Genomic DNA, 14,463 nt, shown 5'->3' on the forward strand with positions numbered 1-14,463 from the left:
TTATGCCGTTCTCGAAATCTATGTAGGTATACTGTGGAGCAGAGGGACATCAGTAGGATCAATATCTCTCAATGCCGCTGTTGCAGGAATTTACATTTCTCAGTCATTAATTTATTTTCCTGTAGGGTTTCGATTTACTAATGACATTCCAATAATGGTCTGTTGTACTTGTGAACTAAATACGATCGCTGACACCTGTGTGGTATCCTCTTTATAACATGTCCACAGAAGAAAGAAAGTGTAGAAAATAGAACAACCACTGTGTGCTTTGGCTGACACTTTTCAAGTCCTAATGGACACTGCAGAAATTTAACTTCTAAAACTTGTCGCAGTTGATCAGCAAAAGTCAGTTACAGACATGTCAGCAACAACAATAACTTACATTAACGTAGCATCTTAAATGTAGCAAAATATCCAATGCTGCTTTGCAGCAGAATTATTGAAAAAAAGTTGGCGCCATCCCACATAACAAGACATTAGGGCGTGGTTGTGGGCTGAGTCAAAGAGGTAAGTTTTAAGCGAAGACTTAAAGGGGGAGAGAGAGTGAGATGGAAAGTTATGGAGAGAAATTACAGAGCTTGAAGCCTAGGCAACTGAAGGCATGGCTGCCAATGATGGAGTGATTAAAACTGGGGATGCAGAAGAGGCTAAAATTGGAGGAGCTCAGAAATTTGGGAGGCTTGTAGGGCTGGGAGAGGTTACAGAGATAAGGAGGGGATCTCTTACCGCAGGTGGTTCTGTGAACCCTGGTGCTGATCATAAGAACATAAGAAATAGGAACAGGAGTAGGCCATATATGAGTTTTGGTCATGTTTTGTTCAAATTTATTCTTAACTATTGCAAGTGAGTATTTCTGCCACCAGCATTTAACTTTCCAATTTTTTACATTCCAAATGGCATCCTAAACTAAAAAGAATATCAGTCACAACAGTGGCTCTCTGGAGCTATTCACTGATGTCATAGATGTTAATTGTATATTAATTGGGTTTACTTGTATGCAGGTGGTGGGCCTTAACTGGAGATTTACTTGTGTCCCTACGAGCAAACTGAAACTGTAGTTGTTGGGTGAGGAGACACATGTTTGTAATGTGTATCTCTGTAAGTGAATGCTTACAAAAATGTGTAAAGATTGGCTCCAGTTATATCTTTCAGCGACTGGCTTTCTGGAAGAGAACAATCATTGCTAGTTGGTGAGGAGAGGAAGCGGTGCTGACCTTGCTGCGGCTGCTGCCTGGAGCTTAGAGAGGAAAACTATTGCTAATCCTACCGTTGTGTCCTGGAGTAGCCAAGAAGGGAGGGACAGGGAGACAAAATCATTTTTGAGCTACTTCATTGCTAACCAGATTAGGAGGAGGAGAGAGGAAGAGACAACAACAAGAATTAACAACATCTGTTTTGGAGGAGGGGGAGAGAGAGAGAGACACTAATTTTTACAGCAGTGGGCTAGTATTTGGTGCACTTTTTGATAAAGACTTACTTGATGGCAGGGGGAAGAATGAAGACAGCAGTTAGAAGAACATGAAGGGTGAGTTGTCATGGATTGACCAGTCTGGGACTGTGTAGGACAGGTCAGGATGGATTATGTGGGCCAGCATAAGGTGAACATGTTGCTTCTTATGGATGACTGGAATATGCCTGACTTAGAGCTTCAAGGTGTACAAGTCTGGCAGCAATACTTTCTGCTTCCTTTCTAAGGGGCACCAATTATTATCCTGTGCAGCACAGCAGTTAATGGTGTAATTGTAAGTAAGATGGCAAATCATTTCCTTTCCAATTTCGTTATTCAACATTGTCGGGAAACCTTAAATAATTGGCTTGTTACCTTTTTCATAAAGAGGTTATGGTCTTCTATGATGGTATGAAGGGAGGAGGGGTGAATGAGAGGCTTATGTCAGAGTTTGCATTTGGTTGTGGTGCAGGAGAAGGCTACAGTGATTGGGTGGGGCAAGGCCACATTGGGGTTTGAATTGAAAGTTGAGTATTTTAAATGTGAGGTCTTAGGAAACTGTTAACCAGTGTAAGTTAGCAAGGACAGTTTAAATGGACGAATAGGACTTATTACGAAAAAGGACATAAAAAGCAGTGTTTAGGATGAACTGAAGATTAGGGACCAGGTGGGAATTCAGATAACCCAGTCTGGAAGTGACAAAGGCACAGATGAGGGTTTCAGTGGCAGAGGTAAGGGAAGATGTGGAAGCTGTTGCCAAGTGGAAATAAGTATTTTTGGTGTTTGAAAGTATAAGGGGTCGGAAGCTCAGCTCAGGATTGACTAGGCCACTGAGTTTATGAAGTCAGTTTTAGTCTGGAATAGTTACTGGGGACAAGATATGGAATGGATGGCAAGAGCAAAAGACAGTGAAAGAAGCAGGCCTGCTGTTGCATGCATTCGTTCAGAGTAAAAATGCCTTTTGTAAATCCCAGTTTGTATAGCACAGTTGACAAGTAATTGTCATCTTCATTATCTCTGTACTCTAAATCCTCAAACCTAAGCTTCCTCCCAGAAATTGGCCTGAGATATGCTATAGTCTTCATTAATGCTGTGATCATTACTGCAGATGTTGCATTATAACAGAATTAATTGCTGTAATATCATGTGCCCTAAAAGCAAAACTGAAGAATAAGATGAGCAATGGTAAATTGATGGTTGCATAAAAGGAAGGACAGTTTCATTATTTTTTTCTAATTAGTATAGACTCAGTGTATAGGGAATTGTTTTGTAAGAGCTTTAAAAGGAATCTCCAGAGTTATAATTATAGCTCAAAGTAAAATTCCTTTTATAGTTAATTGAAACTCGGTACAAAATTCCTAATTTACGTGACTATTTCAGCAGAGCAACTGAATTAGCAATCCTTCCTCTTAAATTAACAGCTGTTTAATGCAGCTTATTATGACTTCTAAAGGTGTAAATTTGCTTCAGTGGAATTTGAAATGATGGCTTGGTTTCTGTTTGTTCTTCCATTATATAATGTTGTCTTCCATTATTTTATTTGGAGGCTTGAGCTAACATTTTTTTGAGCTTTGGTCTGATATGTAAAGTACTTTTATGTTTTAGGTAAGGAATACAGTGAAACCAGTCTGTACTGGCCTGGTAAACACATGAACCCAGTTTCCTCTGTGGATGAGTTGGTTAAGGGAATGAGAAGCTGAACTATGCATTTCAGGAAGTCCCCAGGTTTGATCCCTGGAGTGATCTGAGTCAGCTGATCACAATGGAGGTGGTGTTAATGGGCATGCAATTGACTTCAGTGACCTGGCTTATGAGAGGGGAAACATTGGTTTTGGTTGTCATTCCAGATTGCTGTTTAGTGGCCTGGTGGTAGTGGATAGTTTTGGGTTGAGGTTAGACTTGGCAATGGTACCTCCCCTGGTCAAAACAAAAACTATGCCACTCACTGTTTGGGCTCAGACTTCTTGGACGATGTACCAGAGGATACTGGTTGCTAGCAGAATAACATCATTAGAAGGGATCAATGCCATTGGAAAATGCAGATGTGAGAGAACAACTTGCTGGAAAATAGTGAAATACATAGTAACCTCTACAGTCCAGAAATCCAATTTCGGAAACACCAGTTGTCTGGAATTTTTTTGAGCAGACTGAAGCAACTCAGCATCATTTTAGTACTGTACTTTGGGAGCAGAAACATGGAAGATGTAGCATTTGGATAGGTAAAACAATTTTAATGCAGCTTTATAATACTTTATCACTGTTTTATGTTTCAGGTATTTATCTCTAAGGTGTTTTCGGTTCACACACTTGTGGTTAGGCATTCTGGTGTCATTCTGTAATCCAGAAAATTCCGAACTCCAGAAATGACTTTGTCCCAAACATTCCGGACTGGAGAGGTTACAGACTGTCTTTAAAATACAGATTTGTAGTTCATTTGTTAAGTTCAATTGAATTGAATAAATCATTTTAGTTCTCCTGTTTTGTTTTGGTTCATTTTACTGCAGAATCCAGAAAATACAAAAACCAGTATCTGCACGTTTCTGGCTGTGTTAGTTCACATCAACGTGATCCTTAAGAACATTTTAAAGAAGGTAAGCATTTCTATTTTCAGAACTAACCAGGTTAAGTATTCAGAAGGAATGTATGGAATTATTGGAATTCACACTAAAGCTTCTGTGGTCATTATGCTTATTGTGTTTGGTGAATGGTGCTGATGGGGTTCTATTGTCCTGGTGACCAAGAGGAATTACACTCACTGTAAAAACAAAACAAGAAATACTCTCATGAAGCTTATATCATTTATGCTTTCATGCCGGTAAATCCCAAAAGAGAAGTTGTCAAAACCTCATGTACTAAGCCACGAATGAAGAATTTACAACCAGCTACAGGAATGTAGTTGTAATTCTGGAGCCAGCATTTTACAACTGCAAGTCTAAAGGCAGACAACTGAATACGAATATGTCTAATTGCCTTACAAGAACATAGAAATAGGAGGTCATTTGATCTCTTGAGCTTGCTCTGCCATTCAATAAGATCATGATTGATCTTTTTACCTCAAATCACCTCCGCTTTTCTCCACTAACCCCATCTCTTGATTTTGTGTGTATATGCGTGCGTGTATGTGTGTAATATATTGTGAAAGTGAGTTTGTAGAGAGATGGTGTGTACATTTGTGCCCATACCACCTTTTTTGATCTCTGATCTTTTTATAAGGGAGCACAGGAATAGACATTTCTTTATCTGAGGAAATGGGTGAGAGGAACAAATTAGAGGGAGTGTAATTAATGGGTTGATTTGTGCCTCCTTATAACAAGTTGTACACTGCTAAATTGGTGGAACTGGGGCTGGATTCTCCACCTGATCTTTTGTTTGCAGTTAATGAACAGCCCAAGGAGCAAGCAGATGTACCACATCCACCTCTTCAGCATTTCCAGGCTTCATGTTTCCAATGTTCTGACTCTCAGTTTCTCAAACTCCATTTAAAATCTATAATAGCACCCTCTTGTGGCCAATTGTGTGTGTGTGTACACATAAATATATAAGCAAACCAGAATAAACCAGTTTCAGTCTGGCACTTGAATTCCATGTGCTGTACACAGTCTCTTTTCATCCTGCAAGATGCCACAGAATCATTGTTGTTGAGTAACTTAAATCTATTCAGAACTCTGAGGGCCAGTTAGCTCATATGGCTAGAGTATGGTGCCATGGCACAATTCAATTCTCATTGGTAGTTTATGGAGACCTGCCTCCTTGCCTAGCCTAATGACTTGCATCTATGGTCCTTCGTGGACAATGGCTAATTACCATTTTCATTCAGAACTCTGCCCCCTGAATCCTATCCTGCACAAAATTTCACTCACATTATCTCTATAATAGCCAACCAGGAGCCCTCTATCTCACAGACATTGATTTCAAGATCTCTGCTTTTGTTTACAAATTCCTTACTGGCTTTGCTTGACCCTTTGCAATTTCCTCTAGTACTATGTCCCTACTCATAGAGCTGGATTTTATGTGCCTTTCCAGGCAAATTTTCATTGAGAGGGTAAAATAAGGTGGGTGCGCAGCCCACCGCCTTCCCACCCACTCACGAGCCCATCCCCATAACCCGGTGTGTGGGCAGGTGCCGAAATTGGCAGCCCACCTGCCATGTTTACAAAAATAATTAAGGGTCAATTGAAGTTGTTAACAAGCCAATTGATCCCAACAATACGCTGCCCATGCCAGAATACAGTTGAGGTGGGCGGGAATGGGCAGGCCGTTTTTCTAAAAAAGCTTTTAAAAGGACAGGAAAGAAGGGGCGGGGGCCTACTGTCTTCAAGGGGGATCCTTTACTCATCAGGAGCATTTCCCCTCCCCCACCAAAGATAGTACCCCCCCCCACCTCCCTTTCTTGTTACCTAGTTGCTCTCCGAAAGCCCCCCCACCACCACATCCCCAGCAACACCCCCCCCCAACGCTGGCCAAACCCTGTCCATCCCATATTCCACACTTGCCTCAGCCTCACTCCAGGATCCATTAGGCCGCCTTCTTGGACTTCTCAGCCAATCAGATTGGCCTGCAGCTCCCAAGGGCGTGACTTCCTTCCCAGTGTGGGGCGGAAGTCTCCCTGTTAGCCAATCTAGCTCACCCGCAGCACGCTATGGCTTCGGAACAGGCTTGCATGGAGCGAGTTGGCTTGTAGCCAAATTTCCTTCGGGGTGCCGAGCTGTCCGATTTTCCTCTCCCACCCCTGCATAAAATGCAGCCTCTGGTGTCTTCTGGCTCTGGTGTACTGTTCACTGTCTCTCCCACCACCGTCAGTTGCAGAAGCTTTTGCCATCTTTCCCTTCCCACCTGCTGCTGCCCCACCCTGCCACACTATCAGACTTCCTTTGCAAAACTTTCTACTTGCTACGATTTCCCCACTTTTAAGTCTTCTAAAAAACCTCTTTCTTCAACTGAACCTTAGACTAATTTCATATCTCCTCTCTCTGCTCTTGTTTCAATGGTTTACCCTGTAAGTAAAACTGTAATCATTGATTAATTGACCTGTTGTTAATAGCTTTACCACAAAAAATTCTTGCTATCCTAAACCCTTCTTTCTCCTCATTACCCTCCCCACCCCACCCCACCCTGCTGGCATATATTCAAAATAATGCAAGCAAGGGAGTAACCCTACCCAGGCCACGAATGAAGCTTTCATCTCATCTCACAATGGTTAAGAATCCCTATGTTATTAAGTTCAAGATCCCAAACTTCAGGTCAGCTGAAGAATTTGTATGATATGTTTGAGTTATTCAAGAAAAAATGCACCATGAACAGAATAATAAAATACAATATGAAAGATGCTATTTTGAAAATAACTTTAGAGATGTCACCACGAACATGTAACAGATTTAAAAATAAGTTACAAGGCATGTCTTAACCTGACATCATTAGGAAATTCTGTTCAATAAATCCAGTTAACAGGCTTTTGGGAGCTGGCCACCTCAAGACAACTGGCCTATTCCTGACTCCATGGGGAGCACACAGGCTGATGAGAAAACTCTTGAGCCTTGGTAATTGGTCTTCTCTTACCTTAATTGGCTAACTGCTGCTTGTGGGTGGATAGACCTTCTACCCTGTTCCTGCCTCCCAAAAAAATGGCCTGGGGACAGGATGGTGCTGGCATGCCAACCAGCGACATGTAATTGCACGCCTACCCACCTCCATCCTCGTCCCATATCGAGACAAATTCAGTCCTTTTAACCCTGGTAAAGTCAAAGAGCATATCAACTTGGATTTTTAAAAATAAACATATGTATTACAACATATTTATTTCAAGTGTGAGGCTGATTTTTGGAGTCTTAATTTGAAAATTGCAATCCTGGCAAAATAGGGGTTCTCTCTCTTACAGAAAACCCCACTTGCATTTTATTTTTAAAAAGTTGTCAGTCCTGACTGTCCTGTGCACTTAGTGTGGAAATTGGGCCTGAGATGAACTGGGTAGATAGTGCAGGCACTGGTCTTTGGCATTTGCTTAATGAAAATAGTGATCTGGTGGGCAGAACTGAGTCACTCCCTACTTCTAATTTTCAAAATGTGCAGATAATTATTTTCATTCTTTTGCTGGCTTAATTTTAAATGTAAGTTTTTTTTCTATAAATATTTAAATTTAAAACCGCAACAAACCAGATATAAACATTTAAAAAATTAGAAGCAAGGATTGACTCAAGATTATCCACTAGTTTGAAGTAATTTATTTAATTTTTATATTCAGTAAAATGCTGAAGACTGCTCCAAATTCTGTTGACTTTGTTTTTTTATTATCTCATTAACTAGGACCAATATTTGAAGAAGGCATTGAGTGTGATATTACCATGGTGTTTAACCCACAACTTCAGTGTGCGACTATATGCCCTGCTTGCTTTACAACAAGTCTGGGAGGCATGTCTACTGTCAAAGCTAGAGGGCGAGGAGCTGCACTTTTTGGCACCAATAATTGAATCCTGTCTCGAGCAAGTTGGACACAAGCAAATCACAGGGTCAGTCTGAGGCAAAAGCATATTTTTCTGTTAATAAAGTTAATTGCCATTAGTTTCAAAAGCTCTGAGGGATTATCCATAATTGCAGTTGAGGTGACAGGAGGAAACATTTCTTTACACAGCAACATAGGTAACGGGAATGCATTGCCTGAAAGGAAGCAGATTCAGTAGTAACTTTCAATAGGCATGCTGGTAAATATTTGAAGGGGAAATATTTACAGGATAATGGGGAAAGAGCAGGGAGCTGGATCTGGATAGCTCTTTCAAATAGTAGGCACGGGCACGACAGGCTGAATAGCCTCCTGTGTTGTATCATTCTATGATTCTATGAATACAAATTGTCTATCTGAACTCACTTTCAGCGGCTATTAAAAAAGATTCCAGAGGTATTAAAACTCGATTTATTTCACGACATTATGTGCAGCCAAAAGGTTCCATCAAGCAGCCTGCTCACAGGTCTCCACCAATGCTGTTGTGATGATGGTTACTGCATATGGGCAACTTGGGATGAATCTTTCCCCTTGTGATTCACTTCATAGACTGTGGGGAACTACCTAACACTGTGGAGAAAAAAACTAGGATAGTCCCAGCTTTCAATAGCAAATCTTATGTCCATAAAAATAAAAACAAAAATACTGCGGATGCTGGAAATCCAAAACAAAAACAGAATTACCTGGAAAAGCTCAGCAGGTCTGGCAGCATCGGCGGAGAAGAAAAGACCCTGCGACAGAACTTGAGTGAATCCAAGAAAGGGGTGAAATATAAGCTGGTTTAAGGTTGGGGGGGGCGCGGGGGGGGGCGGTGGTGGTGTTGAGTGGGGGGAGAGAAGTTGGGGGGGGTGGTTGGGTGGGGGGAGAGAAGTGGAGGGGGTTGGTATGGTTGTAGGGACAAACAAGCAGTGATAGAAGCAGTTCATCAAGAGATGTCACAGACAACAGAACAAAAGAACACATAGGTGTTAAAGTTGGTGATATTATCTAAACGAATGTGCTAATTAAGAATGGATGGTAGGACACTCAAGGTATAGCTCTAGTGGGGGTGGGGGGAGCATAAAAGATTTAAAAATATTTAAAAATAATGGAAATAGGTGGGAAAAGAAAAATCTATATAATTTATTGGAAAAAACAAAAGGAAGGGGGAAGAAACAGAAAGGAGGTGGGGATGGAGGAGGGAGCTCAAGACCTAAAGTTGTTGAATTCAATATTCAGTCCGGAAAGCTGTAAAGTGCCTAGTCGGAAGATGAGGTGTTGTTCCTCCAGTTTGCATTGGGCTTCACTGGAACAATGCAGCAAGCCAAAGACAGACATGTGAGCAAGAGAGCAGGGTGGAGTGTTGAAATGGCAAGCGACAGGGAGGTTTGGGTCATTCTTGCGGACAGACCGCAGGTGTTCTGCAAAGCGGTCACCCAGTTTACGTTTGGTCTCTCCAATGTAGAGGAGACCGCACTGGGAGCAACGAATGCAGTAGACTAAGTTGGGGATCTTCCTCCCACAGCTTCCAACCTGATAGTCGCCCAACCTCGGACGGCCCGCTTCTACCTCCTACCCAAAATCCACAAACAGAGCTGTCCCGGTAGACCAATCGTCTCAGCTTGCTCCTGCCCCACAGAACTCATTTCTCGTTATCTTGACTCCCTTCTCTCTCCCCTTGTCCAGTCCCTTCCCACCTACATCCGTGATTCCTCTGACACCTTATGTCACATCAACAATTTCCAGTTCCCTGGCCCCAACCGCTTCCTCTTCACCATGGATGTCCAATCCCTCTACACCTCCATCCCCCACCAGGATGGTCTGAGGGCCCTTAGCTTCTTCCTCGAACAGAGGCCCGAACAATCTCCATCCGCCACTACTCTCCTCCATCTGGCTGAACTTGTTCTCACACTGAACAATTTCTCCTTCAACTCCTCTCACTTCCTCCAAATAAAAGGTGTGGCTATGGGTACCCGCATGGGCCCCAGCTATGCCTGTCTCTTTATGGGGTATGTGGAACATTCCTTGTTCCAGTCCTACTCCGGCCCCCTTCCACAACTCTTTCTCCGGTACGTCGCTGATTACTTCGGTGCTGCTTCATGCTCTCGTCGGGACTTGGAAAAATTTATTAATTTTGCTTCCAATCTCCACCCCTCCATCATTTTCACATGGTCCATCTCTGACACTTCCCTTCCCTTCCTTGACCTCCCTGTCTCAATCTCTGGTGATAGACTGTCCACCAATATCCATTACAAACCTACCGACTCCCACAGCTACCTTGACTACAGCTCCTCACACCCCGCTTCCTGTAAGGACTCCATCCCATTCTCTCAGTTCCTTCGCCTCTCCTTGGGGTCTTTTACATCTACCAGAGCAGACATTTTAGTATCTAATCCAAAAGATGGCATCTCTGACAGTGCAGTACACCCTCAGTACTGCACCGGAATGTCAGCCTTAATTTATGAGCTCAAGTCCTAGATTTTTATGCTGAAGCCCCGGAGTGGGACTTGAAACCAGAACGTTTTAAAATTAATTACGTATTTTTCAATTCTATTTCTGTAGCCTTGACAATTTTGGTTTCTGGGTCCTTTGAATGGTTAAACAGTTTATATTTTAGTTTTGCTTTTTCTTTGAGGTAAATGCCTAAAGGTTTTATTTTCTCTTCTGTTAAGGAATGCTGGAAAGAACTGGCAGAGGATTCAGGACCATTTCTTTTTTGGAAAATTTCAACCATTGGAAGACTACAGTTTAGAGGTATAGAAGCGGTGCTGGCAATATTCCAGATTTTCTTTAATAGCTATGTTTTGGTAAAGACTTTGTTGAGGCTTTGTCATTTTAGTCAGCATGTAATAATCCCAGGTCAATTTTAATGTGAGTTAGATACAGAGTAAAGCTTGCTCAGTTTTTCTCCAACATTGTATCTTGGCTTCAGTTTAAGACGGGCATCTCCTAAAGCAACATTGGGATCTCATTGTTCACGTATGCCTTATAGAAATTTACTTTATATTGTCCAAATGCATTTAATATGAGGTGGTTCTAGCCAGTAGATTGGAAGTCATTTGTCCATTTTTATTTAGTCAGCCTCACAGCTCTCATATTCTACGGCTTGGCTACTATAGGCATTTTCTTTGTTAAATAAAATTGCAAAAGCCAGAAGTAGCTATAAAATTGATGGGCCTTCTATAATCTTGGATGCTGCTTGGTCCCCACTTCCCACATGCACCACACATTCATGTTGCCTGACGCAAATGCACAATATGGAGGCATTCCCCTTCCATACATTAAAAGTACACCAGAGCCCTCTTGTTAATTATCCAAAAATTCTCAGTGTCCCCTCAGCCATTCAATGACCATCGTGCACTACTCCCTTCATTCCTACAGCAATGGACATAAGATAAAACAAAAACAGAATTACCTGGAATAACTCAGCAGGTCTGGCAGCGTCGGCGGAGAGGAAAAGAGTTGACCTTTCGAGTCCTCATGACCCTTCGACAGAACTTGAGTGAATCCAAGAAAGGGGTGAAATATAAGCTGGTTTAAGGTGGCCGGGGGGGTTGAGGGGGGGGTGTTGGTGTGGTTGTAGGGACAAACAAGCAGTGATAGAAGCAGATCATCAAAAGATGTCACAGACGACAGAACAAAAGAACACATAGGTGTTAAAGTTGGTGATGTTATCTAAACGAATGTGCTAATTAAGAATGGATGGTAGGACACTCAAGGCATAGCTCTAGTGGGGGTGGGGGGAGCATAAAAGATTTAAAAATATTTAAAAATAATGGAAATAGGTGGGAAAAGAAAAATCTATATAATTTATTGGAAAAAAACAAAAGGAAGGGGGAAGAAACAGAAAGGAGGTGGGGATGGAGGAGAGAGCTCAAGACCTAAAGTTGTTGAATTCAATATTCAGTCCGGAAGGCTGTAAAGTGCCTAGTCGGAAGATGAGGTGTTGTTCCTCCAGTTTGCGTTGGGCTTCACTGGAACAATGCAGCAAGCCAAGGACAGACATGTGGGCAAGAGAGCAGGGTGGAGTGTTGAAATGGCAAGCGACAGGGAGGTTTGGGTCATTCTTGCGGACAGACCGCAGGTGTTCTGCAAAGCGGTCACCCAGTTTACGTTTGGTCTGTCCAATGTAGAGGAGACCACATTGGGAGCAACGAATGCAGTAGACTAAGTTGGGGGAAATGCAAGTGAAATGCTGCTTCACTTGAAAGGAGTGTTTGGGCCCTTGGACGGTGAGGAGAGAGGAAGTGAAGGGGCAGGTGTTACATCTTTTGCGTGGGCATGGGGTGGTGCCATAGGAGGGGTTTGAGGAGTAGGGGGTGATGCAGGAGTGGACCAGGATGTCCCGGAGGGAACGATCTCTACGGAATGCCGATAGGGGGGGTGAAGGGAAGATGTGTTTGGTGATGGCATCGTGCTGGAGTTGGCGGAAATGGCGGAGGATAATCCTTTGAATGCGGAGGCTGGTGGGGTGATAAGTGAGGACAAGGGGGACCCTATCATGTTTCTGGGAGGGAGGAGAAGGCGTGAGGGCGGATGCGCAGGAGATGGGCCGGACACGGTTGAGGGCCCTGTCAACGACCGTGGGTGGAAAACCTCGGTTAAGGAAGAAGGAGGACATGTCAGAGGAACTGTTTTTGAAGGTAGCATCATCGGAACAGGAAAAATAGAAATGAGGTGAAATTTAAGCTGTTTGAGGAGGGTGGGACAGGTAGAGCTGGATAGAGGGCCAGTGATAGGTGGAGGCAAAGAAGAGATTGCCAAAGATGTCATAGACAAAAGGACAAAGGGGTGTTGACGGTGGTGATGTTAGCTAAGGAATGTGCTAATGGTGATATTAAGGGTAGAAAGCAGGATGAGCAAATGACAGATAGCCCTAGTGGGGGTGGGGTGGGGGAACGGATCGAAATGGGCTAAAAGGTGGAGATAAAACAATGGATGGAAATAAATATAAAAATAATAGAAATTGGTGGGAAAAGAAAAATATATTTAAAAAACATATAAATAATTAGAAAAAATGGGGATCGGAAAGGGGTTGGGGATGGAGGAGAGAGTTCATGATCTGAAGTTGCTGAACTCAATGTTAAGTCCAGAAGGCTGAAAAGTGCCTAGTCGGAAGATGAGGTGCTGTTCCTCCAGTTTGCGTTGAGCTTCATTGGAACATTGCAGCAGGCCAAGGATGGACATGTGGGCATGAGAACAGGGTGGTGTGTTGAAATGGCAAGCGACAGGGAGGTCTGGGTCGTGCTTGCAGACAGACCGAAGGTGTTCCGCAAAGCGGTCACCCAGTCTGCGTTTGGTCTCTCCAATGTAGAGGAGACTGCATTGGGAGCAGTGAATGCAGTAGACTAAATTGAGGGAAGTACAAGTGAAATGCTGCTTCTCTTGAAAGGAGTGTTTGGGCCCTTGGATGGGGAGGAGGGGGGATGTAAAGGGGCAGGTGTTGCACCTTCTGCGGTTGCATGGGAAGGTGTCGTGGGAGGGGGTTGAGGTGTTAGGGGATGATGGAGGAGTGGACCAGGGTGTCCCGGAGGGAACGGTCCCTACAGAATGCCGCCGGGGGGGGTGAAGGGAAGATGTGTTTGGTGGTGGCATCATGCTGGAGTTGGCGGAAATGGCGGAGGATGATCCTTTGAATGCAGAGGCTGGTGGGATGATAAGTGAGGACAAGGGGGACCCTATCATGTCCTGGGAGGGAGAGGAAGGTGAGAGGGCGGATGCTTAGAAGATGGGCCGGACACAGTTGAGGGCCCTGTCAACCACCGTGGGTGGAAAACCTTGGTTAAGGAAGAAGGAAGACATGTCAGAGGAACTGTTTTGGAAAGTGGCATCATCAGAACAGATGCGACAGAGGCAAAGGAACTGAGAGAATGGGATGGAGTCCTTACAGGAAGCAGGGTATGAGGAGCTGTAGTCGAGGTAGCTGTGGGAGTCGGTAGGCTTGTAATGGATATCGGTGGACAGTCTATCACCAGAAATTGAGACAGAGAGGTCAAGGGAGGGAAGGGAAGTGTCAGAGATGGACCATGTGAAAATGATGGAGGGTTGGAAATTGGAAGCAAAATTAATAAATTTTTCCAGGTCCAGACGATAGCATGAAGTGGCACTGAAGCAATCATCGATGTACCGGAGAAAGAGTTGTGGGAGGGGGCCTGAGTAGGACTGGAACAAGAAATGTTCCACGTACGCCATAAAGAGACAAGCATAACTGGGGCTCGTGCGGGTACCCACAGCCACACCTTTTATTTGGAGGAAGTGAGACTAGTTTAAGGAGAAATTGTTCAGTGAGAGAACAAGTTCAGCCAGACAGAGGAGAGTGGTGGTGGATGGGGATTGTTCGGGCCTCTGTTCAAGGAAGAAGCCATGTGTCACCATTAGCACATTCCTTTGCCTTTTTGTCTATGGCATCTTTGGCCATCCCTTCTTTGCCTCCACCTATCACTGGCCCTTTATCCAGCTTTACCTGTCCCACCCACCTCAAACAGCTTATATTTCACCTCATTTCTATTTTTCTTAATCCTGATGAAGAGTCATATGGACTCGA

At 43.5% G+C, this 14,463-nt stretch overlaps 1 protein-coding gene across 2 annotated transcripts in view; it reads left to right on the forward strand.

Annotated features, from left to right (window-relative positions):
- tarbp1 (TAR (HIV-1) RNA binding protein 1) overlaps positions 1–14,463 on the forward strand; it is a 196,024-nt gene that overhangs the window by 99,145 nt on the left and 82,416 nt on the right. For both annotated transcript variants that reach the window (XM_041212283.1, XM_041212278.1), the window contains exons 23-25: positions 3,952–4,038; positions 7,748–7,950; positions 10,592–10,673. In XM_041212283.1, the coding sequence (XP_041068217.1) occupies positions 3,952–4,038; positions 7,748–7,950; positions 10,592–10,673 (372 nt within the window). The remainder of the gene's footprint in view (positions 1–3,951; positions 4,039–7,747; positions 7,951–10,591; positions 10,674–14,463) is intronic.

The sequence above is a fragment of the Carcharodon carcharias genome, chromosome 2, assembly GCF_017639515.1.
Source record: "Carcharodon carcharias isolate sCarCar2 chromosome 2, sCarCar2.pri, whole genome shotgun sequence".
NCBI lineage: Eukaryota > Metazoa > Chordata > Chondrichthyes > Lamniformes > Lamnidae > Carcharodon > Carcharodon carcharias.